A 27,096-nucleotide genomic window follows, 5' to 3' on the forward strand; every position below is an offset into this window, starting at 1 on the left:
GTATCACATTCATCCCTTCCCCTCGGCCGGACACCCCTGTTAACTCTGGGCGCAGCTGCCTGCCAACGCCGTGGAACCGAGGACCCTGGGCACACCCTGCACGGGGACCTGCTCCTGTCCAGCTTGGGCGGGGCGAGCCAGCCACTGCTCAGCCCTTGCAAGACCGCACCTGAGGGATGCGTGGGCTGCATCCCCCGCGGGCTTAGTGGGCTCTAGGGGTCCTTTCCTATGTGGCCCCGTTCACCTTTGTCTCTTGTGCCCTGTGCTAATAGAAAGGTGGGCGAGGAGACAGTGTCTTCAATAAATGGTGCTGGAAAAACTCGGTATCCATACGCAGAAGAATGAAACTAGACCCCTACCTCTCGCCATCTACAAAAATCAAATCAAAATGGATTAAAAACTTAACTCTAAGTCCTGAAACTATCAAATTACTAAAAGAAAATCTTGGGGGGAAAGGTGGGAGAGGAATAGTACATACCTTCTCTGACACAAGTCCGGCAACGCCAAGATTTTAAAGGGGTTGGAGGGCTGAAGGTATTGAGAGGGAGCGGCTGACGGGCTTCTGTGCCAAGGTGCTTGGGGTTTTCTATCTGGTGATGTAGGCTTTGGGTGCAATTTTTAATTAAGAGCACTCATGTAAGTCAAGAAGATATTTATATTACTTAACACGCTAAACTGAAATAATTTAGTTTAGTTTTTATGCATAGCATTGCCTTAGAAAATGTTATGATGTATTTCAGACTTCTCCATTAAAAGTATCTGTTTTTAGTGTCAATCACTTTGAGCTATATGGTACCCTTTTTTGGAAGCAAAATTATTCGTGTGTGGAATCTCCTAATCACGGATTTCTTTAGGAGTGGAAAAGATGTGCTCAATCTCTGCATCCTCTGAATTGCTGGAAAGGAAGCCATGTATAGGTATATTTTTAGGACTTTGGGGCCAACTAAATCATTGCCCTTTTACCATTCTATTGGCCTTTACACTAAAAAGAAGCAAAAACTTAAAAATGTAGAGCTGACTGTAAAAGGTTTGAAAAGCCAAGAATATGAAATAAGACACAAAGCATACACAGAAATGTTAATCTTCCCTTCTGAGATGAAGTGTCCACGTCTCTTCTGCTCGGGTGACACACTTGATGACACAACTGGGTGGTCTGCTCAGACCTAAAGGTAAAATGCCGATGTCATTTCCCAAAAGAGGCACAATGCATGATTTGAGATAGTCATGTCTGCTTTTATCATTACAGGTAATATTTTGGGTTTACTAACTTGATTATGGAGTATGTAATGCCTTTATTTTTAACTCAAGTTTGTAAATATGGAGTTGTTTTAGTAATTTTAGATTTGGTGTTGGCAAAATGATCTTTGTAGTCTCATAACTTAAATAATTACATACAATTGAATGCCTTTTAAAATGCTAACACAATGCTTTTTGGGGAAATTCATTTCAAGGGGAAGGAGATTTCATATCTGAATAAAACTCAGCTAATTTTATTTAAAAACAAGGCTTTTATTATTTAAGTGATGCTTTAGATATTCTCACCCTCCACCTACTTTACTCTAAGTCTCTCATCTGTGCTCCCAAAATGCTCATGGTGCTTAGAGCAATTACAGACCTTAAAACACTGGCAGGCTGCAGTATGTGCTTGTTGAATGAATTAATACAGACTTCTGTAGGTATATGTTTGTAGAATGAATTAATGTCTATCTCTTACTAGACTTCATGTGCTGGAAGAAAGGCACATTCTCTTATTAGCAAAGTGTTTGGCACACGTGAGTATTTAATATGTGTTTGACTTGATGGAGGAATATATATACACTTGACTCACCTCAACAACAGTTTTTAAAATGTGGATGTTAATATCCAATTAGCATACATAAAGCTTTAACTTTTAAAATTCAGCTAGGAGCTGAAGAAACACATAGATGTTAAAATTAGCAAAGTTTCTTTTAGGCACACGTATAACAGATATTCCCATAATGGGATTTTCTGAATTCTCAGAGAAGATATGTAAAGAGAAACAGAACAGGATTTTAAAACTGTCTTTATCCTGTTGACTTTCTGAGTCTCCTTTTCATAAATAAAGAAGGAATTAAGTGAAAAAAATGATGTTGATGTTAAATATTATTTTACAAAAGGAGCCAAAGGTTTCCAAACAAACCTTTCATAGAAACACTTTTGCAAGTTGTTCAGATAATGTTTCATTCTCAATCAAATGTATAGTGTCATATGTCAATTACATTGTATATCTCTAAAGTCAGCTGGTACTTTAAGAACAGTACTCTTAGTTTAATAACACTTTTTCAAAACTGAAGTTATCTCTTTGAATAGTTTTCTTTTTCACTGCTTAATTGTTAGTTTAGAGGTGTGTGAGGTGTGTACGTGACCATGAGGCATTCATTTAACTTTATAAAACAAAATGGTATTTTGTTTTAAAGTTAGTAAGTTGAAATGGGTCAGAAAATCTAGATTGGTTTTCTTGTCAATAAAAGTAATGTTTCCCATATTTTATATTTGAATTACTAACAATTTTATTTATATGCATGTTATGATTATTCTGTGTTATGTTTCTCCATTTAATTTTAAAGACTTTTAAAAAAGAAAGCTAGAATAAAGAGCAAAGATCTAGCTTATTTAATATGTCCAATTTTAGATACGAAGCAAGAATTCTATATTATGTTTTATCAGGAGCAATGCAATTTAACTCAAAGACTCAAAGTAGATATTCAGACTCTATAGTTTAAAATAATTTACATACCACTTGACCTTAAGTTTTCAAAGAACTTTGTATTTGTAGCATTCCATAAGTAGACTGTGTTAAGTTTATAGGTTTAGACCTTTTTTTCACTATTGAGCTCTTAACACTTTTAAAGTAGAAAACAAATAGTAAAGCAATTGCTAAAAATGGCAGCTAGAGTAGTTTAAGAGTTTGAATTGTTTGTTTAAGGACTGAAACCAAATATAGAACCTTTTAGTTTTAAGGGGATTTTTAAAAACAATGCAACAAGGAACTGAAAATTACAGCAGTTTATTTGCAATCTTAATTATTTACTCAATGTTTTGCCCCACATCTCTAAATGGGAGTTCACAATAACTTTAATTTTAAAGGACCTGTTCCCTTGGGGGAATATAGAGATCACTGTAGAATTTATGGCTTAGAGTTAAGTAAAAGGATCGTGGATATCACTGGCTTCTGAACTGCAGAAGGAAAAGACATATACCTGTTCTGGGGTATCAGGGACCTGACTAAACATACTCGTTCCTCTCTCTGATTGCTAGTCCATTCCCCAAGTATTTGGAGCTCCACTAAATATTAGTACTTCATCAGAGAGCTCAGGTCAGGGTGAGATCTTAAAGATTATTATAGAGGATTCACTCCAAATACAAGAACCAGCTAAGTGTGCATGCTCCTTTCTATAGAAGAAGAAATATCAAGGGGTTTCCTGTCTTGCAGCAGCAGCTGTGGCTATCTACCCATTTCACACCTGGTGAAATTGTAGTTTCTGATAGAGAAATATTTAAAGTTGACACCTGTCATTGGAACATTTGGTATATAGTTTTCAAAGACAAGCTAGAAACCCGTGATAGACTAAGTACTTAAATTTTCTTAAAAAAAAAAAAAAAAAGCTAGGTAAAGAGTTCAAATTATATAAACTAGAGAAGTCTGGTTTTCCAGGTAAAGATTCTCTCTCTCTCTCTGTTTCGGAAATGTCATTCAGCAACAAAATAAAGCTTAAATTTAATAGACAAAGACAAAATGTCTTTTAAAAAATCACATAAGTGAGGAAACAGCAAAATTAGTAGTAATTAGGAGAAAGCCACGGAAGACAGGACATTTATCACCTTGTTTCCTCGTCTGCTTTCGTGACTGAATCTGAGTGCTCATTAAGTACTTTCAATAGAGTGTAATTCAGTGTATGAACATGGTCCTTGGGATCCTCCAGGAATCTTGAGACCAGAAATGCCCGGTATATAACAGCTGGGTTAAAGAGGGAAACACTGACTTAAGGGGCGCACTGACACAATGTGTTTATCAGACTACACAGTGTCACGCGTGAGATTTCCCTTGACCGTCGAAGCTCAGACAGCTCCAGGGCTGCAGCTTCCTTGTCCGGCCGCGCTGGGACCAGGTTCCCCGGGCTGGTGGGGCTCTCCGGGCGCCCGCGCCGCAGGCAGGAAACCACCCCAGGCGGGGTGGGTTTGTGAAGATCCCCGAACTCCTGGCTCCTGGAGGACGCCTGTCCTACACGCCCACCAGGAGAGGTGGTGACATTCGACGGGGGGACGACCCCCGCAGCGGTTTGGTGACTTGGGCAGCCTGGGGGAGCCCCTGCAGGCGGAGTTCCCCAGGGGCTGGCCGCCCTCGCGCCGCCTCTGCCCCGCGCGGGGCGCCCGGGCACCGCGACTGTGACGTCACGCCCGGGCCTGGCCGTTGCCGCGAGACGGCCGCGTTCCGGTTCCGGTCGGTTGCCCGGGAGACGCGGGTACACAGAAGGACAGATCCCGTCGGAGGCCGAGCGGTTGCCGCTGTCGTCCCCCCTGGCGGACTCACAGGGTGGGCGCGGACGGGCCACGTCGCCGCGGAGCTGGTCGGGGCGCAGAGCGGCCGCGGGCGCCATGAGTCAGAGGCAGGTGCTGCAAGGTAGGGCTCCGGGCGGGCGGGGCGCCCCGACGGGCCGGCGGCGGGACCGACGGGGGCGACCCGGCAGCTCCACCGAGTCTCTCCTCCACAGTGTTCGAGCAGTACCAGAAAGCCCGGTCCCAGTTCGTGCAGATGGTGGCGGAGCTGGCGACCAGACCCCAAAACATCGAGACGCTGCAGAATGCGGGTGAGCCCTCACCCCGAACCCGCGTCGCTCGGTGCTGTTGGCCTCTCCTGTCACTCCGGGCCTTGGACCCCCGCGCCCTCAGCCCTGCCTTGTTCCCCGCCCGGCATCCCTGGCCTTGCCTGGCCCCGAGTCCCCGGTCCCCCAGGCTCGCCCCTGCCGGCTGAGCTTTGGGGAAGCGGCAGTGACCGCAGAAGCATCCAGTCTGTTTAGCCGGTCTTTGAGGGGGAGGCTGAGAGAGGGTGAAGCTTCCAGATGGGTGTGAGAGGGGCTTGATGTCCTCATTTCCATCCTCATCGCAATCGGACAAGTGGCAGGTTGAAATTCGAGGCCATAGGAATTGCCTGGAAGTCATTTCACAGAAATGAAAATCTACCCTACTCAGACCCGTTTTATCTGGGTGCGGTTGCATGTCACCCTGCCTTTGGTCACCTTCGACTTCCTCACAGCAAAGGAATTCCAGAGTGGTTTACACATTATTTCTCGTCTTGCGTTAGTGGAAGAGAATGATGTTTGAATCTTTTCCAAGAGATTCAAAATAGATAAAGACCAGACTTCGCGAAATTCTTACGTGCTCTCATTCTACCCCTCAGTCCAAACGAACTCTTTCTCAGGAGGGAGGGGAAAAAAGAGAAAGAAATAGAGAGAGAAAGCTAGAGAGATAGAGATGAGAGAGAGAAAGGGATAGAGAAGATAATGGTGGTTCTCTCTCTCTCTCTATTTGACTAAAGATGAGTCCACCACATTTTATAACTACTGTGTCAAGAGAAATCTCCAGTTTATAAGATACGATCTTTAAAACTACTGTAAATTAACACATAGTTAAAAGAAAATTGAGAACATATTGACAGAGAATATTCAGACATAATATTTACTCTGGGTTTCTTTGAGGGGAATTACTGCTGTACCTCTGTGGTAATTTCTTTTATCACTGGGATTTTGGCATTTATTCCTTGTGTATTTCTATTGAGGGCTGTGTATTTAGAATGGAGAAAGTATATTTTATAATCATGCATAAAACTTTTTAGTTTGAGACAATTACAGATTCACATACAGTTGTGAAGAATAATACAGAGAGATCCTGGATGTTGACATTGATAAAAATCCATTGATGTTATTCAGGTTTCCCTACTTGTATGTGTGTGTGTTATTCTATGTAATTTTAGTCCATGTATGTCCACTGTCCACCACCACAGCCAAGATACAGAAGACTTTCATCATCACAAGGATCTTTTGTGTTGCCCTTTTATAACTACACCCACCTCCTGCTGTCCCTAATACTGGACAACCACTAATCTGTTCTCCATTTCTAAAATTTTGTCATTTCAGAATTGATAATCTTTTGTTCTGTAGTTGTTTCACATGGATTAATTTTTTTCTGTATGTGTGAGTGTATGTGTATGTGTATGTATGTACTCTTATTCCTCAAAGTACCCAGAACAATAGTGGGGACACAGTATTTCATGTATACTAAGTTAAGTTTATTAGAGCACATTACTTTTTTTAATACAGTTACTTTTTACATTTTTTCTCTCAGTCCTATCCAGTGGCTTTTGTGAATGGACACTTAACTATTTACAAAAGTTTACTTTCTAGACAATATGTGTACAGCCAAAAAAATTTTATTTTTAAAAATGGGAAAACAATTGATGTTAATTTAAAAATTTAATACTGAAATATTGAAGAATATATAACACTTAAGATATGAGGGATCACCTTTTAGTGAGTAGTAGCACATTATCTCTTCCCATAAGAGTACAATATGGAGGATATTATGGCATTTAATCTAAATTGGCAGGCTAAGTTATCACCAAAGTATAAGTGGCTTAGATATGAGATTCTACACTTACAGTCTGGCTTATGAAGGAATGGAATACAAAAGGAATATAACTTAATGTTTTGAAATTCTCTGTATTTAACTAATATCTGATAGCATGCTAAGATTTTTCTTTTCCTGAGGAACTTATTTTAACATATTTCATGTTATGTAGATTTAATAATTCCCTTAGTAATGTTAAATAGAGACAGATAATGCATATTCCCATATAGTTATTTTTAATTAAAAAATAACCTATATACTTTATTATGAAAGGTTTTATTTCTTTATAGTCAATTTACTTAACCATTCAAATGGTTCATTCTTTTTAAAAAAAATCACCAGGCATTTAAAAATGTTTTTGAATGAGTCACAATATATATGTCTCTATTATATATAATGATCAAGGTTTTTTTCAGTCAAATGCTTTCATTTTAGTAGCATAACATACCAATGTGTTTTACTCCTGACTTTGACATACTGTCCACATATCTGGGAGGATTTTATTTTGTTTTCTTATTTCCCTCCCTCACAATATCTTGTTTACGTAAGTATGTATCATGGATCCAAAATAATGTGAAAAATATTTTCTGTATAGGCATCATGATCAAAGCAGTTACTCTTGTTCAAAATTTTTCAGTTCATTTTTTGTTAAGTGAATATTAAAGTTGAAAATTATCAACAGAGTTTAAGTTCATTTTAAATCTCTGATCTTTTTTTATTGTTTTTGATGTTCTAGTAAGAGAAATTGCTTTATTGAATATGTCCAAAGTAATTACACAAAGCAGACAAAGTGTTGCAAGATCTCTCATCTTCAGTGTTTAGAAAAGAATAAGTTCGATTTCTAATCAAAATTGTTACTAAAAGAACTGTGTAAAAAGTATCTGTAACCTCAAGGGTTTTTTTTTTTCTCATTGAGGTTTTATTTCTTCTAAAAGAAAATATATGAAAAATTTAAAAGTTTAATGTTTAAGATTTATTTATGTACACTCAAACTCTATATATGCTTGAACTGTTACATCTTGTAGCTATTTAAAAGTGTATTTTGATACTTCCCTTCTCTGAATAATTAGTAACACATGACTGTAATAGTAGAAATAATAATACATTGTTACTTCTACCAATTGTAAAATTTCAGCAACTGGAGGTGGTTGGTTAGTTGTAAAATGTAAGAAACATGTTTTGTGGCATAATGGAATACCAGGCCACTCTTAGGTCTGTTTAGGAGGTCTTCTGAAGTAAGCTAATAAAAGCTCCAAGAAAATTGTTTTTAAACTGCCTAGCTATATAAAATAAACTTCTTTTGAATCAGCTATTTATATAAATGGGGGAATAATTTTGTATATAACCTATATTAAAACACTAAAACGTGGCAAATCAGTAGTTATGCACATTTTCAGAAGAGTAGGAATAAAGAAGTTTGCATGACACTATGCATTGCATGAAGCTAATCTGCAGATTGAGGCAATTTAATGGGTTTAGAATTCAAGAAAAGTAATATATGTTGTTGACATAAAATGATTTTAGATTACATGTGTCTGGATCTAGAGCAGTGTGAAAATCTTCAGATTATCTATTTAGTACCTCAAGAAGCTATGAGAAGGAAAAGCCCCTAATATGCATTTATTAATATAATGTATTTAAAATATATCATTGTATGTACATGTACCATGATCCTCTTACAAAACCTGCTGTTCCAAAGGATATTGAAATTGAAAAGAAAATTAGCAGAGCAACTTCAAAAAATTTGACCAGTCATGCTATTTTAGTTTGACATATTTTGTCTATATAAAAAGAGTCTTACAATTGTGAATGTAAAAGATAATTAACTCAAAGCACTGAGTTCTTTGTAAAGATAGGGATAGAGGGGGATGGACATGCTTGAAGCTCTGACTCGGGTGGGGCAAAGGCAATATATGTAACCTAAACATTTGTACCCCTGTAAATGTACTGAAATAAAAAAATTAAAAAAAAAAAAAGATAGGGCTAGAGAGGTTTTTTACATATGCTTAAGTGGAAAATATGACAGGGGGCTATAAAAATTCTGAACTTGTACGTACCTAATGATATGTCCTAAAAACAAAAGCTTATTCAGAATTTTATTCTGTTCCAAAACACTGTTTCTACATGAACATTTATCTGTTTTGTTATCTAAGCATTGGTACATAGCAGAAAATAATAGAGCAAGGACTAGGCTGTTATTGTTTTCTTAGGAAAAGTTGGACGATTAAAAAAAAAAATCCAAGCTGTCGATGAGCCTGCAGGAGGGTAGGGCTTAGAAATGGCAAATTTTGTGGGTTAAATTTTAATGTTACAGATTAAATTTTTGATTTTTTTCAAAAGTTTTTGAAAAGTTATTTAAGTATTACATAATTCCACTTTACATTTGAATGTTGCTTCAGGGCCTTTGCATTTCTGCCTGGAATCTTACCTTACGCTTCTTTACCAAACTAATTTCTACTTATTCTTTATGGCTCTGTTTTGGTGTTGATTCCTCAAGGAAGCCTTCCCTGAGTCCTCACAGTAAATTAAGTCTCTTAATGTATGCTACCCTTGGTGCTAGTATTTCTCTTTCATAGTACTTATCACAATTGTAATTATTTAGTTTCTGTTTTCCCTACTAACCATAAATTCCATGCATAGCATAATCCTTAGCAGAGAGTAGAAGTTCAAAATGTTTAAATAGGAAGGAGTAATTGAATGAAGGAGAAAAGTTTTTTGAAGTTGTTTTTTGAAGGAGTAATTGTTTTCACGTCTCTTAAAACATTAGATTCTTATAATAGCTCAGGTTAGTAGAATAGTGTGGATACTTTAGCCCAAAGGAGGTTGGATAATTGCCTTCTTCACAAAGTGAGTTAGTGGCCAGACTGGGACTAGAACCCATTCCTTAATTGCTGCCTCATCTTGTGCTATTTCTACTTTACCTTATAGGTATTAGGAAATTATTTTTAGATGGTTCTAGCAGTTCCTAATAAACTTTGATGTTAACTATTGAAATAAGTGCTCTGTTTAGGTCTTTGGGTACTAGTGGCTGTCCAGTAATTTTGAAACTTGGTGGCTGTTGAGGTCTGCTTGAGGAACATCATGGGAATTTGAGTGGAGGCCAGATATGGAGGACCAACTTTAATTGATAAATACCTGGAGGTTTGAGGAAGTAGAAATGGTATTTAGGGTTTAAGCTGGCTTCAGAGCTCCAAAAGACCTTTTGGCTTCCTCAAGCTCCTAAGAAGAGTCTTATCAAACCAGGAGCTCTTTGAAAGCACCCAGGGAATAGCCTAATCCGGTGGGAGTTGAGAACTAAGATAGCACTTCAGAAAGTGGTTGGACTGAGAGCCTGCCTGGATCAGCAAGGGTCTAGAGGAGACTTATTCAGAGTCCAGGACCGTCAGCTGCCCTGTGATTTCCTGACTGCTCTTCTGGGCTTTTGGGAACACATGAGGTAGAGTACAGGGAAGAGGGAAGTACTTGATATTTGTTGGTTAATTGATGTGAGTATATACTTGACACTTCTTCCCTTTTTAAATCATGTCTTTGTGTGAAGTACTTTTCCTTGTTCATTGGGGGTAGAACTTTGGGATTTCTTTTGAGTATTTGTGCTGGCCCTAGGAGAAATCCAGGGCTAGATCCTGAGAAAAATTTTGGCCTTGCCTTGTGGTGGGTGGGATGGTTCATGTGAAGTCAGACTTCTCTCATTTTCAAAGTGAAATATTGATTTTGCTATACTCTTCATACATCTACATAAGGATGGCTCAATTTAAAATTTATTCTTTATTCAGGTTCTATGAAAAACTTTGCTGAAAACAAGTGATAGTGGTGTGTGTATGTGTGTGTGCACACACCTGGGTGTCTCCAAAGGAAATGATATCTATCCATTTTTCTAAATATTTAAGTTCTATACTGTCAAGTTAGAATTACTATTAAAGTATGTACATAGACTAGATTATATTAGTTTTTCATAGAAATGTCTTTGTAGACTTAGTTATATACCATTTTTCTTAAAAAAATGAGGACTTATTTAAAAAAAAAGACACTTTGATTTTCCCATAGCTTTTTTAAGTCTATCAGTGAAGATATTGTCCATCTTGTTGTTAAATTTTAAAAAATTTTTATTTTATTTTATTTTTCTTAGGGACAAGGCCTTGCTTTGCCACCCAGGCTAGAGTGCAGAGGTACAATCATAGCTCACTACAGCCTCAAACTCCTGGACTCAAGTGATTCTCCTTTCTCAGCCTCCTAAGTAGCTGGGATTACAGGCGCTCACCACCATACCCAGCTAATTTTTCTTATTTTTTGTAGAGATGGAGTCTTGCTATGTTGCCCAGGCTGGTCTCAAATTCCTAGCCTCAAACAATGCTCCCACCTCAGCCTCCAAAAGTGCTAAAATTACAGATGTGAGCCACTGAGCCTAGCCAAATTTTTTAAAATATAAAGATACATTTGTTTATTCAATGGATATTTATGAATGATTATATGGCAAGCTAGGTGCTAGATATGAAATTTCAGAAAAAATTTGTTCTTGCTCCCTTTTATTTTTTAAGTTTCTTCCCTTTTTAATGTTCCTGCCAGGAAACTCAGTGCTGGGTTCAGAGCTCAATTGCAGTAACTATCCTTAACCTGTGTTTCTAATAAAATTATCGGTTCCCTTCCCCGCTACATAGGAGAGCCTGTATACATCTTGTATACATATCTTTTAGAGTAAACTATCTCAAAATGTTTGGAATAGTGAGGTATGAATAAAGTAAAAAATTAATTCTATCTGAAGATAGAGTTTCAACTATCTTCCAAATATTTTCTCTTCAAATGTTACACATGAAGCCTCTTGGAGCAGATAATCCTTTTCGTCCTGTTCTATTTGCTCTCTGTGCTGCCCCATTCCTGCTCCTAGTCTTCTGCAGACAGATGGATATAATAGGTATTTACTGTAAAAGAGAAAACACATTAGTAGGAGAAGACAGGACTAATTCAGAATTGGTAGCTCTCTAGAAGACTTTCCAATGAAAACAGAATTTTGCCTTTATGGGGTGATTTTTAGGTGAAGGGAGTAGTTTAAATGACCCATTTGAGTTACCTAAAGCATCTATGGTAATAGTGCCAGTCGGTGTACCTGACTTCTTGTACCTAAAAATAAAACAACTGTGAGCATAATATTACCCATTTTGTTTTTAATTAAAATTTACCTGAAAAAAGAGGAAATTGCACATTAATTTTCACAGTTGGTTCATTCATCATTCAATGAACATTTATTGAGTGTCCAAGTACCAGACGGATGATTAGATGTTGATCATGCAAAAATAGAAGGCATAGTCTCTGTGCTTACAGAGCTTATTTACTAATGGAGAGATACAGAAATAAATTGCTATTTATTTGCAGGGCACCTAACTCACGATTTGGGAATGAGGGGTGCTGTTCAAGGAAGATATCTAGGAGAAGGTGTCATCTGTGCTGAATTTCCTAGGAGTTCGCCAGATGAAACTGCATTCAGGCAGAGGGAACATTATGTGCAAAAGCTCAAAGACAAGAGAAAAGGTGGTACTGGATGGAAAAGGCCAGTGTTTGAGAATGGCTGGAGCTTGGGATACTTGGGCAAGGAGAGGAAGGTTGGTTGTGGCTGAAGAGGAAAACAGGCCTAATTATGAAAGACCTCATAGGAAGTTTGGATTTCTCCTGAAATTGATGGAAAGCTATTGAAGGTTTTACCTGGAGGATTGATGTGATCCAGTTTGTGTTTTTGAAAGATATTTTTGGCAGTAGTGTGGACAATAGATTGGTGGTGGTTAAAATGGGATCCGGAAGACCAAGTGTACCTTATTTATGTAGCCATCATGTTGAATAAGAAATGTTAAAGAGGTAAAGTCTGCAGGACTCAGGAGAAGGAGGCAGGGTCAGGTGAGAAGAGGGATGAGTTCAAGAAGACTTCCCGGCTTCTGGTTGCTTAGACACATTAGCGTTGTTCATTCACAGAGGAAGGGGATAGAGAAAACGGAGGGAAATGGTGAGTTCGCTTTTCAGCAATGTTGAGGTTGAAGTATGTTTGGGATGTCCACACGTCAGTGATTGCGGTAAGCTCCCCAATGGCTTCCCATTTGCCTTAGAATAAAAATCAGAAAATCTCAATTTGGCCGACAGCCAAATTTGATCCGCCCCCAACCAACTTTATCTCTTGCCCCTTCACCCCTCCTACTTTGTTTCAGGCCAGTGTGAATTTATTGAGGCTTCTTCAACAGTCTGTACAAACATGCATCCTTGCCCATACCAGAAACTTTGAAGTATCTCTGCTTCCTCTGTCTCCACAATAACCAGTTTGTCTTCTAAATATCTCCTCATATTTCACTTTTCTCCCCACCCTTTGTTTTTTTTGCCATTGCTATTCTTCAGTCTATTTTCATATTCAGTCCTGTTCATTTACAATAGCTACCTAAGTATCTTCCTCCCTCCCATCTCATCCCTTGTCATCCCTTCTTCCCACTGTGATGAAAGCAATCCTTCTTCATGGACTGCACATTTGATCTTGTCAATGCATTGACATTAATGTTCAGATAAAATTCAAAATACTTAAAATAGTTTATTGCACACTTCAGGGCTTTTGTCTCTATTTATCTCTTAGCTTTCTTTCTCCAGCCTCGTGTCTCCCCTCTTGCACTATGGTCATGCTGCATTCTCAGTTTTATCAACCTATCAAACTCTTTTTGTTTCTGTGCTTTGTTTATGCAGTTTACACAGTGCTTTCTGGTTGCAATACTCTCCAGTCCTTCCCCTCTCCACCTCTTCCAGTGTTTTCAGCAGGCAATCTGCCTGAGAGCCTTCAGATGGTAACCTCTGTGTCACTTCCCTCCTGGGAGCCTCCCCATGTCCATCATAGCCTGGGTTAGAGGCTCTGTTATGGGTTTGCAGAGCACCCTCTACTTCTCCTGTAGTTGTACGCATCATAATGTGCTGCAATTATCTCTCACAACCACTTTATAAGTTCCTTGAGATCAAGGACAATTGTATTTTCAACACTTCGTGTAATCTTAATAGATATTTCTTGAATGAATTACTCATTCCATAGTGATTCTAAAACATATAATAAAAAAGGTTGAATCTGTGGGGCTACAGAACCTTTAATATTTCTTCATTAAAATGGAAGATATTAGTTAATGAGTCATTCAGTAATAATAAAATAATGTTGATGAAAAATATGGTTAATTTAGGGAACCAATTTGCTTTAGTACTTTTATTTATCAAGCACTTGATGATGCTTATTTTGTCCCAGTTAATCTTTCTAGCACTTTAGAAATTTTAACTCTTTTAATTCCCACAACTTTATGAGTAGTCCTAGTATTTGTCACCACTTTACCTATGAGAGAATTAAGGCAGAGATGTTAAATAACCTTGCCAAACCTCACAGCTAGGAAGTGGCAAAGCCCAAATTTGAACCCAGTTTCCCTCTAGATTCATGCTTTTAATCACCTCACTCTGTTGCCTCTCACCATAGGCAGTCATGTAACAAGCAGAGCAAGAGATTCATTCTGTTTCTAAAGCATGAAGTTTCTATTATATTCTCATTGGACCCCAAACAGAATGCCTGAGTCAGATGGTAACACTGACAGGCAAAGGTGAATCCTTTACTATGTGATTGGTTAATTGTATGCAAAAATTATTTCTTCTGAAACTTGAATGAACTTATCTAATAGCAGTTTCATAGTAAGTGGTCACATAGAATGTAGCTTTAGATTAAAATAGAGCATATTGTTAGAATTTGAATTTTTGAAACTTTGTAAAATTTATAGTAACAAATATCTAACATATTTTATGTCTATGCTAGTTAATTTTGAATAGAATTGGAAAGTAAAAAAATAAATGGTAGAAATCACTTTATTTGAATCTAAAAAAACAAAGAGGGTGTCAAAGGATAAAGTGCAAAGACAACTCACAGAATGGGAGAAAATATTTGCAAAGCACAGATCTGTTAAGAGATTAATATCCAGAATATGTAAAGGACTCCTACAACTCAACAACAAAATAATCCAATTTCAAAATGGGTGAAGCCCTTGAGTAGATTATATTTCTTCAAGAAAGATGTACATATGGTCAATAAGTGCATGAAAAGATATCAAAATCACTAGTCACTAGGGAAATGCAAATCAAAACCACAATGAAATACCACTTAAGTCTGTTAGGATGGCTATCATGAAAAAAAACAAAACAAAAACTAACAACCCAAACCAAAAAATAACAAATGTTGATGAGGATGTGGAAAAATTGAAACCCTTGTGCTTTGCTGGTGGGAATATAAAACCACTGTGGAAAACAGTTTGGCAGTTCCTCAGAAAGTTAAACATAGAATCATTTGATCCAGCAGTTCTACTCCTACATATATGCCCAAAAAGAATTGAAAGTGGGGACTCAAATGAATACTTCTATACCAATGTTTATAGCAGCATTTTTCACAATAGCCAAAGGGCGAAAAAAGAAAAACCCTATTTGTCCCTCAACAGATGAATAGATAAACAAAATATGGTATATACATACAACTGAATATTATTTAGGCTTAAAAAGGAGTGAAATTCTGATAAATGCTAGAATGTGGATGAACCTTAAAAATATGTTAAGTGAATTAATCCAGACAAAAAAGGAAAAATATTGCATGATTCTACTTATATATGGTACTTAGACTTGGCAAAATCATAGAGACAGAAAATAGAATAGAGGTTGCCAGGGATAGGACTAGGGAGAAATGGGAAGTTATTATTTAATGGGGCATAGTGTTTTGGTTAGGGATGATATAAAAATTCTGGAAATAGATAATCATGTTGGTTGTATAACATTGTAAATGTACTACTTAATGCCTCTGAATTGTATACTTAAAATGGTTAAAATGATAAATTTTGCTATATATATTTTACCATAATAATAAAAAAATTTTTTTTTTAATTTGAAAAAAAAAAACAGGTAAGGGGTAACCGGTAACCAGGGCAACAAGAAATCTTCACTATGACTTAAATGGACCAAAAGCCCAGTTTGCAGACACTTGTTTTTAAAGGAGCAAAGTTGAGATGTTAAGTATCTTTATAAAACAGATTGATATTATATATATATATATATATATATATATAGTATATGCATGTAATATGAGAATGGATGGGTTTTCTTTTTTATGTCATTGGAAAAGTTTGACCTTTTCTTCGTGATGATTTCTGTATGCCATTGGCATGCAAAATCAAAGTAATTTGGCCTAAGTTGTATTATGAGGAATTAAATGGAGGGGTTATGATTATTTTGAGACTATTTTATAATCTACTCCACTAGACTATTAGTTTCTTGACAGTAGGTGCTGCCTTAACTCATATATGTATTCCTGCTGCTTGCTACTGTGTTAACCCTGGTATATTTTTTGAATGAATGTGGACAGGATCAGTGAGGTTGTTTTTTGACTTTTCTTGGTGACTGAATTGCAATGTAGTTATTAGAAGTAATTTTCAGTATGACACTAGAACAAGAAAAATAGAAAAGAAACTCAAAGCTATAAATTTTGTGTGTGTGTGTGTGTGTGTGTGTATGTGTGTGTATGGGGGAGCATTGTAAAGATTTATTCTTAAGTTAAATTTCAAAAATATTTTCACCTATTTTATCAGTTTTTATAGAGCAGACAGAATTGTTTTATAGGTACTAGAGTATATGAATTATTATTTTTCATATTGGATATAATATTAGATAGTACATGTTGGATCCTTCAGTGGAGACCCCAATGATGTCATTAGGTCTTTACTAGAGGTCTTTACTACAATAGTTCATCAGCTATTGTAGCAACTGTTCAGACTGCTGTAATTTATGGACTCTAAATTTTCATTCATTCACTCACCATGGATCTTTGAATTCCTAATGGACAGGAAGGTAAGGAAAACTTTCTGTTTATATGTTATATATGCTGCCTGCCTGCCTGCCTGCCTTCCTTCCTTCCTTTCTTTTTTCATTTAGTCACCATTTTTATGCAGTTCCTCTTACATTTTTATCTGTATTTTTAGGACAAACCTATAATTAGAATAACAAAGTCTTCATGCTTAATCTATGCAAGAGATAAAAACATGTCCCTTTAGAGAAGTATTTGGGGACTGGCAATTATGCAGCATTAAGAGGCAATTCAAGGACTAGAAATTTGGGGCAACATTTTTGAGAATTTATTTTCTTCAACAATAAAAATGACCACTTCAAAGCCATTTATTGAATAAGCTTATTCAAACAGAGATATTTCAAACTGACACTTTGGCTCTTCTCTAAGTTTGGAAATTTTGAAATTTTTCAAAATTCTCATTGTGCTATTGTCTGAACTAAGGAATATAGGAAAATTATGGTAGAGCAGAAGCCTGACTTGTAGATATAGAAATAGAAGGAAAAGAATTGTGAGTCATTTTATTGGCCTTATATTTCATGAGCCAAATGCAGTAGAAAAATGGATAAAATACATAAGGGAATTCCTTTTAGTACATAGACTAGTTAGATATCTTTTTGGGGGAAAAATATTTTAGCTCTAAATTGTAGACTGAAATGGTCCAAAATAAGATTTGTGGTAGATTAGCTAAATACTATACCTAATAATAAACACTTATAATTAAATATTATAACCCCAGATAAATTAATTCACTCTTTAAATTTTTAACATAAAAGTTTGAAGTTCTTTGGATTTAATTCAAAATATAATTCAACATGAAAACCCAGTATGGATTGACTTTCCAATTATATTTCAAAAGACAATAAACCACTACCTTCACATATCAAGTGGGCAAAAAAAAAAAAAAAAGGAAATACCAGAATCATCAGGAAAAAATAACATGAAACATGATTATGATTCTTTTAAAACTATTCTAAGCATACTTTATTTTATTTTATATTTTTAGAGACAGGGTCTCGCTCTGTTTCCCAGGCTGGAGTGCAGTGGCACGATCATAGCTCTCTAAGCATACTTCATATTTTTTGGCCTCTTTAATGCATTTATTATGAAACTTTAAATATATGTTAACAAATTTAACTTTTCTTTTTTAGGGTATTGACTTATTTTAATTAAAATGGCACGTATTCATTGTAAAAAAAATCAAGTAATACTCAACAACGACAACAAAAACAACCCAATTCAAAAATGGGCAAAGGACATGAATAGATATATCTCCAAAGAAGATATACAAATGGCCAATAAGCATAAGAAAAAGTCACTAACCAACATTAGTGTGAGGGAAATGCAAATCAAAACCACAGTGAGATACCATTTCACATCCATCAGGATGGCTATTATTTTTAAAAAATGGAAACTAATAAATATTGGTGAGGATGTGAAAAGGTTGGAACCCTTGTACTTTGCTGATAGAATGTAAAATGGTGCAGCTGCTGTGGAAAATTTGGCAGTTCTTAGGGTGATGGTCACCCAACTTTGTGAACTTACTTAATGCCACTGAATTGCACATTTAAAAATGGTTAAAATCATTATTTTTATGTTATTTATATTTTACCACAGCAAAAAAAAAAAAAAAAAAAACACAAACCAACAGCGACAACAAAAAAATCGAGTAATAAAGCAAACAACAAAGAAGAGATAGACAATTGTTTTAAATCCAACTTTCCTAAAATAACCTATGTTAACATTTGTAGTTATTCTAATACCTTATTCTGTACTTTAAACTTTTTTTGTTGTGTGACATATGAGAAGTTATATTTATCAAAAAGTATAGATAATAATATAAACAACACCCATCAACATTGGGTTTGTTTAACGTGAGCTACAACCCAAGCGTGAACAGGAGCCCTCTGGCCTGCAGAGCCAGCCAGCCTGTGTGGGGTTCATGCTTGCAACTGTGGCCTGAAAGAAGATAATCTAACCTAGCCAATTTAGGCAGAAAAATGATGACTAAATGGCACTAGAAACTAGGAAGCCACAGGTCACATCATTAAATGTGCCTGTGATAAGCATCATTGTTCTCTGCTTATGTTATTTGGTAGTATTCTTTCTCTTATTTTGCTCTAATCCTAAGTGTCATTGGAATCACTTCTAGGCCTTTTGTCTAAGATCAGGTATCTAAGTGTTATTGTAAATGGTTTCTTTTTATTCTATTTCAAATGTTTCTGGATATAACATTGTGAGAGAATATTGGTAATATTTGCTTTTATGTATCACTGGGACATGTTTTTAAAGAAAAGATGTAATGACATCGAATTGAATAGCCTGGTATAAATTAAGTTCAGAAAGTCAAGGGGCACTTTGTTCTCATTTGAATTCTGTCATTACCTTTCTTATAACCTTAGACTAAGACAGCATCATTAAAGCAGAAATAGTAGTTGACTCTTTTGCAGATTTTATAGTAAGACAAAATTAATATAAAGAGAATGTCCAGCAAAATGACCAAAATTCTATTATTATTGGTCTCTCTTTTGCTGCCTCCTCAATTGTCAATATTTATTATTTCTTTAACAATTATAAATAAAGAATGTCTGAATTCTAACTTTGCTCCACCATTCACTAGTTGTGTGACAGTTAACTTTTCTCAGCTTCTATTTCCTCATCTGTAAAATAGACATAATAATAGGCCCTGCTTCATAGTTTTATGATAGTTGAGTGAATTAACATGGAAAAAAGTCCTTAGAACAATGCTTGCAGATAGTGAGTGCCTGATAAATATAAGCTACTTTTGTTATTGTTGCTCTTGTGATGATGATGATATATACCTACTATGTATTCAACCTTAGGATGAATACTCTGAGAGCTAATAATATCTTATACTTCCTTATCTCAAGGAATTTATTAGGGGATAATACTCATGCAGGCTTTCATGAATGGGAGGCCCTGAAATGAGCCTTGAAAGATGGGATTTGCAAAGGCTGGGGGGAAACCTAGCCTTTGTTTTTCCTCTTTTGCCTGCCATGTGTCAGGCATTGTACCATATACTCCACAGCCTTTCTCTGCATTCCTCATGACAACACTATCAGATCATATAGCTAGTACTCGCTGAATCAGGGACTTAAACTCTTAATCAAAGCCACAGCCTTTCTTATTTCCATGCTATGCTGCTTGTTTAATAATTGTAGCTTGTACTATTCTGTGTCTTGGCCAGTTAGGTGCTTCTCAATATTCCATTAGCTTTTAGAGGATAGTTTTTGGGTTTTTGGTTTTTGATACAGGGTATCGCTCTGTGGTCCAGGCTACAGTGCAGTGGCATCATCATAGCTCATTACAACCTCCAATTCCTGGCCTGAAGCAATCCTCCTGCCTCTTTCTCCCAAAGTGCTAGGATTAGAGGCATGAGCTGCCGTGCGTGGCCAGTTTTTTCACATTTACTGATTTTTTTCTCTTAACTTTCTTGTCTGTGTATATGCTGAATTGTATGTTTGCTTTTTAATGTAAATTTTTCTGATTTCTGTTCATGATTTAACTCAGGTGTAATGTCTTTGCTGCGGCCTCTTCTTCTGGATGTGGTCCCAACAATTCAACAGACTGCTGCTTTGGCTCTTGGGAGATTGGCCAATTATAATGATGACCTAGCAGAAGCAGTTGTGAAGGGTGACATTCTTCCACAGCTTGTTTATTCCCTGGCAGAACAGAATGTAAGAATTAAATAAGTTATAAGTTTTTGTTTTAGATTTTTAAAAATTCGATAGTTTGGGTACAGTTACAAGGCATTAGAATTATTAATGTGTTAATACAACCTTCAGTTCTCTGAACTGCACGTAATAATATCTCTAGGGTATTTTGCTTTGGGGATGATACCCAGCATTTGTCCATTATTGTAAATACAAGGAGAAAATAAATTTAAATTTTGGGGGGAAATTATAGGTAAAGCAGTATTCTGCATATGGGAGATTTAAACAAAGCTATTGGATCTGCCTTAGAGAGGTGTGTAGGGCCCTAGGCAAATAGCTGCTTTCAGCAATCCTTATATGCAGGTGAAATCTGCTTAATGAAAACAGCAAGAGATGGCCTTGAAGCAAGGGGTAGAGAAGCAACCAAGTGGAGGGGAGAATGTGTGTAATAGATGTTTGATAAAGCATTTTTACCAAGTATACAGGCATGCCACCTCTTTTAAGCATCATCTAAAATTGCCCCAATTTTTTCCCCCTCCTATCTAGTGCCGCTCTCTATTTAATACAGGGCTGCCTATTCAGTTTCCACAGTGGTTAAGGACCTGCTGTAGGCAGAATCTTGGGCTGTTCATTCCATCCTATTAGTTTATCATAACCTAGGGATAGATCTTTCTTGATATGTCTTTAAGATTAAATTCCTATTTGGGTAACAAAAAGGTAAACAACCCAGTTGAAAAATGGGAAAAGGACTTGAATAGATATTTCTCTAAAGAATATCTGGAAATAGCCAACAAGCATATGAAAATATGAGCAACAGTGTTAGTCATTAGAAAATGCAAATCAAAACCACAATGAGGTATCACTTCACATCTATCAGGATAGCTATAATAAAAAAAAAAGGAAAACAACAAATGTTGGCAATGATGTGGAGAAATTGAAACCCTCATGCATTGCTGGTAGAAATGTAAAATGGTGCAGCTGCTGTGAAATACAGTTTGGCACGTCTGCAATAAGTTAAACAAGTGTTACCATATGACTCAGCAATTCTACTCCTAGTTATATATACAGAAGAATTGAAAACAGATGCTCAAAAATAACCTGTACACAAATGTTCATAGCAGCATTATTCACAATAGTCAAAATGTGGAAACAACCCAAGTCCATCCACAGACGAATGTGTAAATGAAATGTTGTGTGTACCATGGACTACTATTCAGTCCTAAAAAGGAATAAAGTACTGATAAATGCTACAACATGGATGAACCTTAAAAACATGATGCTAAGTGAAAGAAGCCAGACACAAAAGGCCACATATTGTATGATTCCACTTATATGAAATATTCAGAATATGCAGATCCATAGAGACAGAAGCAGATTAGTGATTGCCAAGGGCTGGGGGGAGAAGGGAATGGGAACTGACTGGTTAACTTGTAAGGGGTTTCTTGTTGGGGTGATGAAAATATTCTGGAACTAGACAGTGGTGATGATTGTACAACATTGTGAATGCACTAAATTCTACAGGATTATACACTTTAAAATGTTTTAAATGGTAATTTTTATGCTATTTACTAGAATAAAAATAAATCCTAATTGTGAAGAAATTTACCTTATCTTTATACATTGGAGTGTCATTTACTAATGCCTGGTATAGCTCTACAAGGACTCACAGAAATTTTATTTTTCTTTGGATGTTTCTTCTATCATCAAATACCATTAGACTTTCTTCCTCTTGAACTCTCCGCTCTTTCCTTTGAGAGCGGGGTCTGTATTTTGGTGTCCCACATAGAAGGTTCTCAGTAGAAGTTGGATGAATCTGGAGGACATTATTTTAAGTGAAATAAACCAGGCACAGAAAGACAAATATTGCATTTTCACACTCATATATGGGACCTAAAAAGAAAATTGATCTCAAGGGGGTAGTGAATAGAATGGTGGCTACTAGAGGTTGGTAAGGGTGGTGGGAAAGGGTAATGAAGAGGTGTTGGTGAAGGAGTAATACTGTTAAATACAAGGAAAAAGTTCTAGCGTTCAATAGTGCAATAGGGCAACTATAGTTAACAAAAATTTATTATATTTCAGAATAGCTAGAAGTTTTCAAATGTTCCCCACATAAAGCAATGATAAATGTTTTAGGTGAATCATGTCCCAATTACCCTGATTTGATCATTATATGTTATATGCTTGTCTCAAAATATAACGTACTCCATGAATATGTACAATTATTATGTATCAATAAAAAATGTAAAAAAAAAAGTCTGAGTGAATATCCATTAACTTTAAGGAGACAAGAAGGCACTAGGGAGGAGGCAGTGAAAAATGTGAAGCCTTATGCTCAAGCTTCTGGCCCCTTCACCTACCCACCTTAAGTCGTTTCTCAGAGATTTAATTTCCTCTTTATGAGGTACAAAGTCCTGTGGTTTTGCTTTTGCTATTTTTTTTTAAGGCATTTCTTTTGGTGAGGAGTAGGAGAGGAAGAGTATTAGGAATTTGGGAAAGTGAAAATTAGGATAAAGAGAGAATGAGATCAGAAAGTGTGAATTATAGGTACTATAGTTAGTAGTGACTATTGGTACCTATAAATTATCTGTAAATTTGACAATTCTGTAGTATAAAAAGTAAAATTAGCTTAAGGTAATGAAAATAATTATATAACTATTATTTTTCCACAATTATAAGAAAATAATTTATGGAAAGTTATGCTTTTCCATCCTTTAAAAATCTACTCTAATTTTTATTCATATAAGTTAATAGAAATTTAGTGACTTACATAACTTAAGAAACTAAGGAAAATATATCAGATCAAAACATCAGTACTAACATAGCATATTTCTTAGGTTAGCAACATATATCAATTTTTTAGGTATACTATGTTAAAAATATACTTGATATGTTTTCTCTCTCTCCTATAATTTTTATTGTATCAATATTGTAACCTAATAGAATGCTTTTGAACAGGTACTATAGACACCTAGACACTTTTTAGTGGTCACCATAAAGAAATGGAAACTCAGAATATAAAATAGGAGATTAATTGAGTTTTATTAATAACAGGAAGAGTTTATAGCCCATCGCTGTCATTATGCTAACTATAAAACAGTGTTATAGCCAAATATTTTCTATACATTTAATTTTTTTAGCGATATGAAGAGAAACATGTTGGTTTTGTGTTTGTTTCATTCTCTCATTCCTTAATCAGATAAAGTTTATGTATAGGAAATATAAATATGAAGCAGTTTAAAATTTACAAATGATAAGTAATTTGCTTTTATCTTAAAAAAAAGCATTTCTAGAGGAAAAAAATCACTTATATCCCATTGTTTGGCATATTTATTTGCCAGGAAAAGTTTAAAAATGTATCACAAATGTTTTACCTTCATGTTTATTTGATGATTGTTTAAGTGCATCTTGGAACATGGTTGTTATTTCAGGATAACTTGGGACACCAGAAAGATTAGCTGAGGTCATGAAAGGCCTACCATGCTTAGAGACGGAGGGCAAGCAAAGGAAATGAATTAGTTAACAGAGAGTTTAGTTGCACATGCTAACAATCTATGAGTTCCAGTGGGTCAAACAGTACCTTTCAGTATAATATAGATACATAAAATCTCATTATTTTATGAATTGTGGAAAGTATGTTTATATTTGGTTTTGTACAATTTCCAAATACACGCTTCAGAGTAAAACATTTGCAATGTATTAAAACTTACCTGGATTTCAGTTTAGTTACAGAACAAAAGCAATGAGGGAACATCAAATAATCAAACTGATTTTGCCGGATGTTTTTCATCTTTTATATTCAAAAGCTGTTGAGCTTTATTTATATTCATGTCATTTTTATGTTGGTCTTGGTGTATTTTAGATTTTGGTCATGTAAGTGCTCAATTCATTTTGGGTTTTTTCTATTTTACTCTTATAGCGGTTTTACAAGAAAGCAGCTGCCTTTGTGTTACGAGCAGTTGGTAAACATTCTCCTCAGCTAGCTCAGGCAATAGTTGATTGCGGAGCACTAGATACGCTGGTGATATGCTTGGAAGATTTTGACCCTGGAGTCAAGGAGGCTGCAGTCTGGGCACTTGGATATATTGCAAGACATAATGCAGGTAATGGAGCATATTATAAAACAGGATTATTAAAGTTTAGATTTATTAGGTAAATTTAGTTTTGCTTAATAAACCATAGATGGGGGTTTAATGATGTTTCTGTGCCTTATGAGAGATACATTTTTAATGATGGCCAAGTTGTTTGGATCACATATTCACAAAAAAACCCTATACATTTCAGTCTTTATCTTAGTTATCAGAAGGGAAATTTGAAGAGGGAGAGAAAAGGAGAGAAGGGCTGCAGGGGGTAGAGGAGTGGGATTGATTTCCAAAGGCCTTGGTAAATTGGTTCAGTTAAAAAGATTCTTCTAGTTTGTCACTGCTCAAGAGGTCATTGGGGCTTCATTCTCACTCATGATATGTGTTCCAAACTGGCCAAGAGTCATATTGTGAGTGAGTGATGTTGAAAAGATATGGATATAATTTCCTAGAAAATGTTGATATTCTGCTCGTACTGGGCAGGAAGGAGGAGGAAGAGAAGAAGGAGCACCTTCTCGTGTAAACAGACTGCTCAGTGAAGCCACCAATAAGGGACCTGGGCCTCTTGTGAGAAGGTTGTGCTGGATACACCCAATTAGGAAAAAATAGACAGGGAACAGAATTGCCCCTGACACTTTACAGAAGTTGCTTATGAACAAGTAACATAAGAAGAAAATACAGTTTTAAAACAAACATATGTCAAAATGACCAGATTTCCAGTAATCAATGAACCACATATTAAAACATCAGTGAAGATGTCTTTTTACACCTGTTATTGTTTGAGAGGGGGAAAATGAGTAAAGCAACAATATAGCCAAGTGATTAAGAACACTGTGGCATTAGGATCTGAATTTGAGTTTAAGCACTACTGTTAGTTGCTGTGTGACCTTGGACATGACTTTTAAACTTTCTGAACCTTAACTTCCTCACCTGCAAAAGGGATAACTAAATAGTTGTTACTTCAGAGATGTGGTGTAAAGAGGAAGATTTTTCAGTGTGTATGTGTATGTGTGAAATAATAGCTACTGTGTATGGAGTCATTACTGTGTGCTTGGCTCTGTGCAGTGTGCTTCAGATGCAGTATCTCCTTTTGATGGAAGCTACCCTCAGGTAGGAATTACTCTCCCTGTCAAATGGAGAAAGATAGTAGAATTTAGAGAGGATACCTGACGTTAATAGTGGAACTGGAATTTGAGTCTAAATCTGTCTGACTCCAAAGCCCATGTTAACTGCTGTACCATATAGCTTCACTAAATACTTCCTGAAAGAGTACTGAAGAAAAACTTCAAAACAGAAACAGGAAGAGGCTCTCCTATGGTTTTTAATTTGGTTCTTAAGATGGTGACATTATTAGAGACAAAATAGAAATAGAACAGTATAAAAGTAAGTTGACAAAGAAAACTATTGTCATTCTTAGAATGATTCTGAATTAATATATTCAAATTATTTCTTTAAATCTAGATTTTGGTTTTCCAAATAGGTTCACCTTGACACTATTATCTAGTACATGTTGATTAAGAAAACTAAGGCAGTGTTTTAAATCAGAAACTGGTTATCATGGGAAATGCATGAGTATATTTAGTAAGTTTTTTACATATCAGAAGGACATGTTATAGATTGTAACATGAGTTTTTCAAAGAGTGGTGCAAAAGAGTTTTGAAGGCCAGCTGAACAGATGTGCTCTCAGGCACGTGCCCAGAGATAACAGTTCCATCCCTCCCTTTGTTGAATCTGGGGAAAAATGATTATAGTTCATAAATAGGATCTGTCTTAGGGATCCCATTCCAATTTCTTGCTATAATCTGACTCTCACATGGAATTCCCACTATAATTTCAATATTTCACAGTAGTTAGGGGCCTGGGACCCAGAAGCTCCTAGAAGAGATTACTGCATAGATTTCTGAGAAGGAAAGGGAATTGTTATCTAGTAAGCAATAAAAGTCATCATTCACATCCATATCAGTGAAAATAGAGGATTTATCACCAAATAACCTGATTTCTTTCTTAATGACTTCCTAAAAGTGGAATATATTGAAATTAATGGGAGAACATTTATTCAGTATTTTCTTCTTAGTATTAGTGGTAAAATGTTGGATTAGACAGTTTAAGAAATATAAACCTTAAATAGAGATACAAAAGAAATAAAATATACCTTTAAGGGCAACAGATAGAGACAGTTTTGTATATGCCAAACAAAAATATAGTTAAAAGTGTACAATAGAAAATGAGAGAAGCCAATGGGCATTATCCGACTTGTCCTTATACAATTTCTAGAAATGATTTCTCTGTATAGATTTTGAAGCATTTTACAGACAACCAGAGGGAACTGGAGGCTGACAACCAGAAATAGTGTCTTAGGTTTTTTTTTTTCCCTAGCTCTATACAAATCATGTAATTAATTTTTTATGATTGAATCATCAGTTGTTTGAGAAAACTAAGGCAGTGTTCATGGGAAACTACATGAGTATATTTAGTGAGTTTTTATGTGTCAGAAGGACATGTTATAGATTATAACATGAAATTTTCAAAGAGTGTTGAATACACATAATATTTACCTTTTACTTTGCAGATAAACTATTTTTTACTATTTTTCCTGCTCCTTAATGAAGGCTGAGGCAGGATTCTTCTCAGATTAATTGTCTCTCTTCTTCCTTCTTGCTATCCTTTCCCACTCCACAGAATTATTCTGTTAAAATATTTATTTACTTAACTAAGGTCAAATATCTCGCTGTTTCCAAGGAATAGTCTTACTTTTGGAGATGAAAGGGTGTCTGAGGAGCCTGAGGGGCGAGATGGAAGGGTTGGTGGGATTCTGTAGCCACCAAGCTTCCTC

The 27,096-nt window shown here is 36.0% G+C and overlaps 1 protein-coding gene across 2 annotated transcripts in view; it reads left to right on the top strand.

The window, feature by feature from the left end:
• The first annotated feature begins 4,617 nt into the window (after positions 1-4,617).
• SPAG6 (sperm associated antigen 6) overlaps positions 4,618-27,096 on the top strand; it is a 59,979-nt gene continuing 37,500 nt past the window's right edge. For both annotated transcript variants that reach the window (XM_069458826.1, XM_069458827.1), the window contains exons 1-4: positions 4,618-4,642; positions 4,734-4,829; positions 20,042-20,208; positions 24,101-24,284. In XM_069458826.1, the coding sequence (XP_069314927.1) occupies positions 4,618-4,642; positions 4,734-4,829; positions 20,042-20,208; positions 24,101-24,284 (472 nt within the window). The remainder of the gene's footprint in view (positions 4,643-4,733; positions 4,830-20,041; positions 20,209-24,100; positions 24,285-27,096) is intronic.

Source organism: Eulemur rufifrons, chromosome 25 (assembly GCF_041146395.1).
Source record: "Eulemur rufifrons isolate Redbay chromosome 25, OSU_ERuf_1, whole genome shotgun sequence".
NCBI lineage: Eukaryota > Metazoa > Chordata > Mammalia > Primates > Lemuridae > Eulemur > Eulemur rufifrons.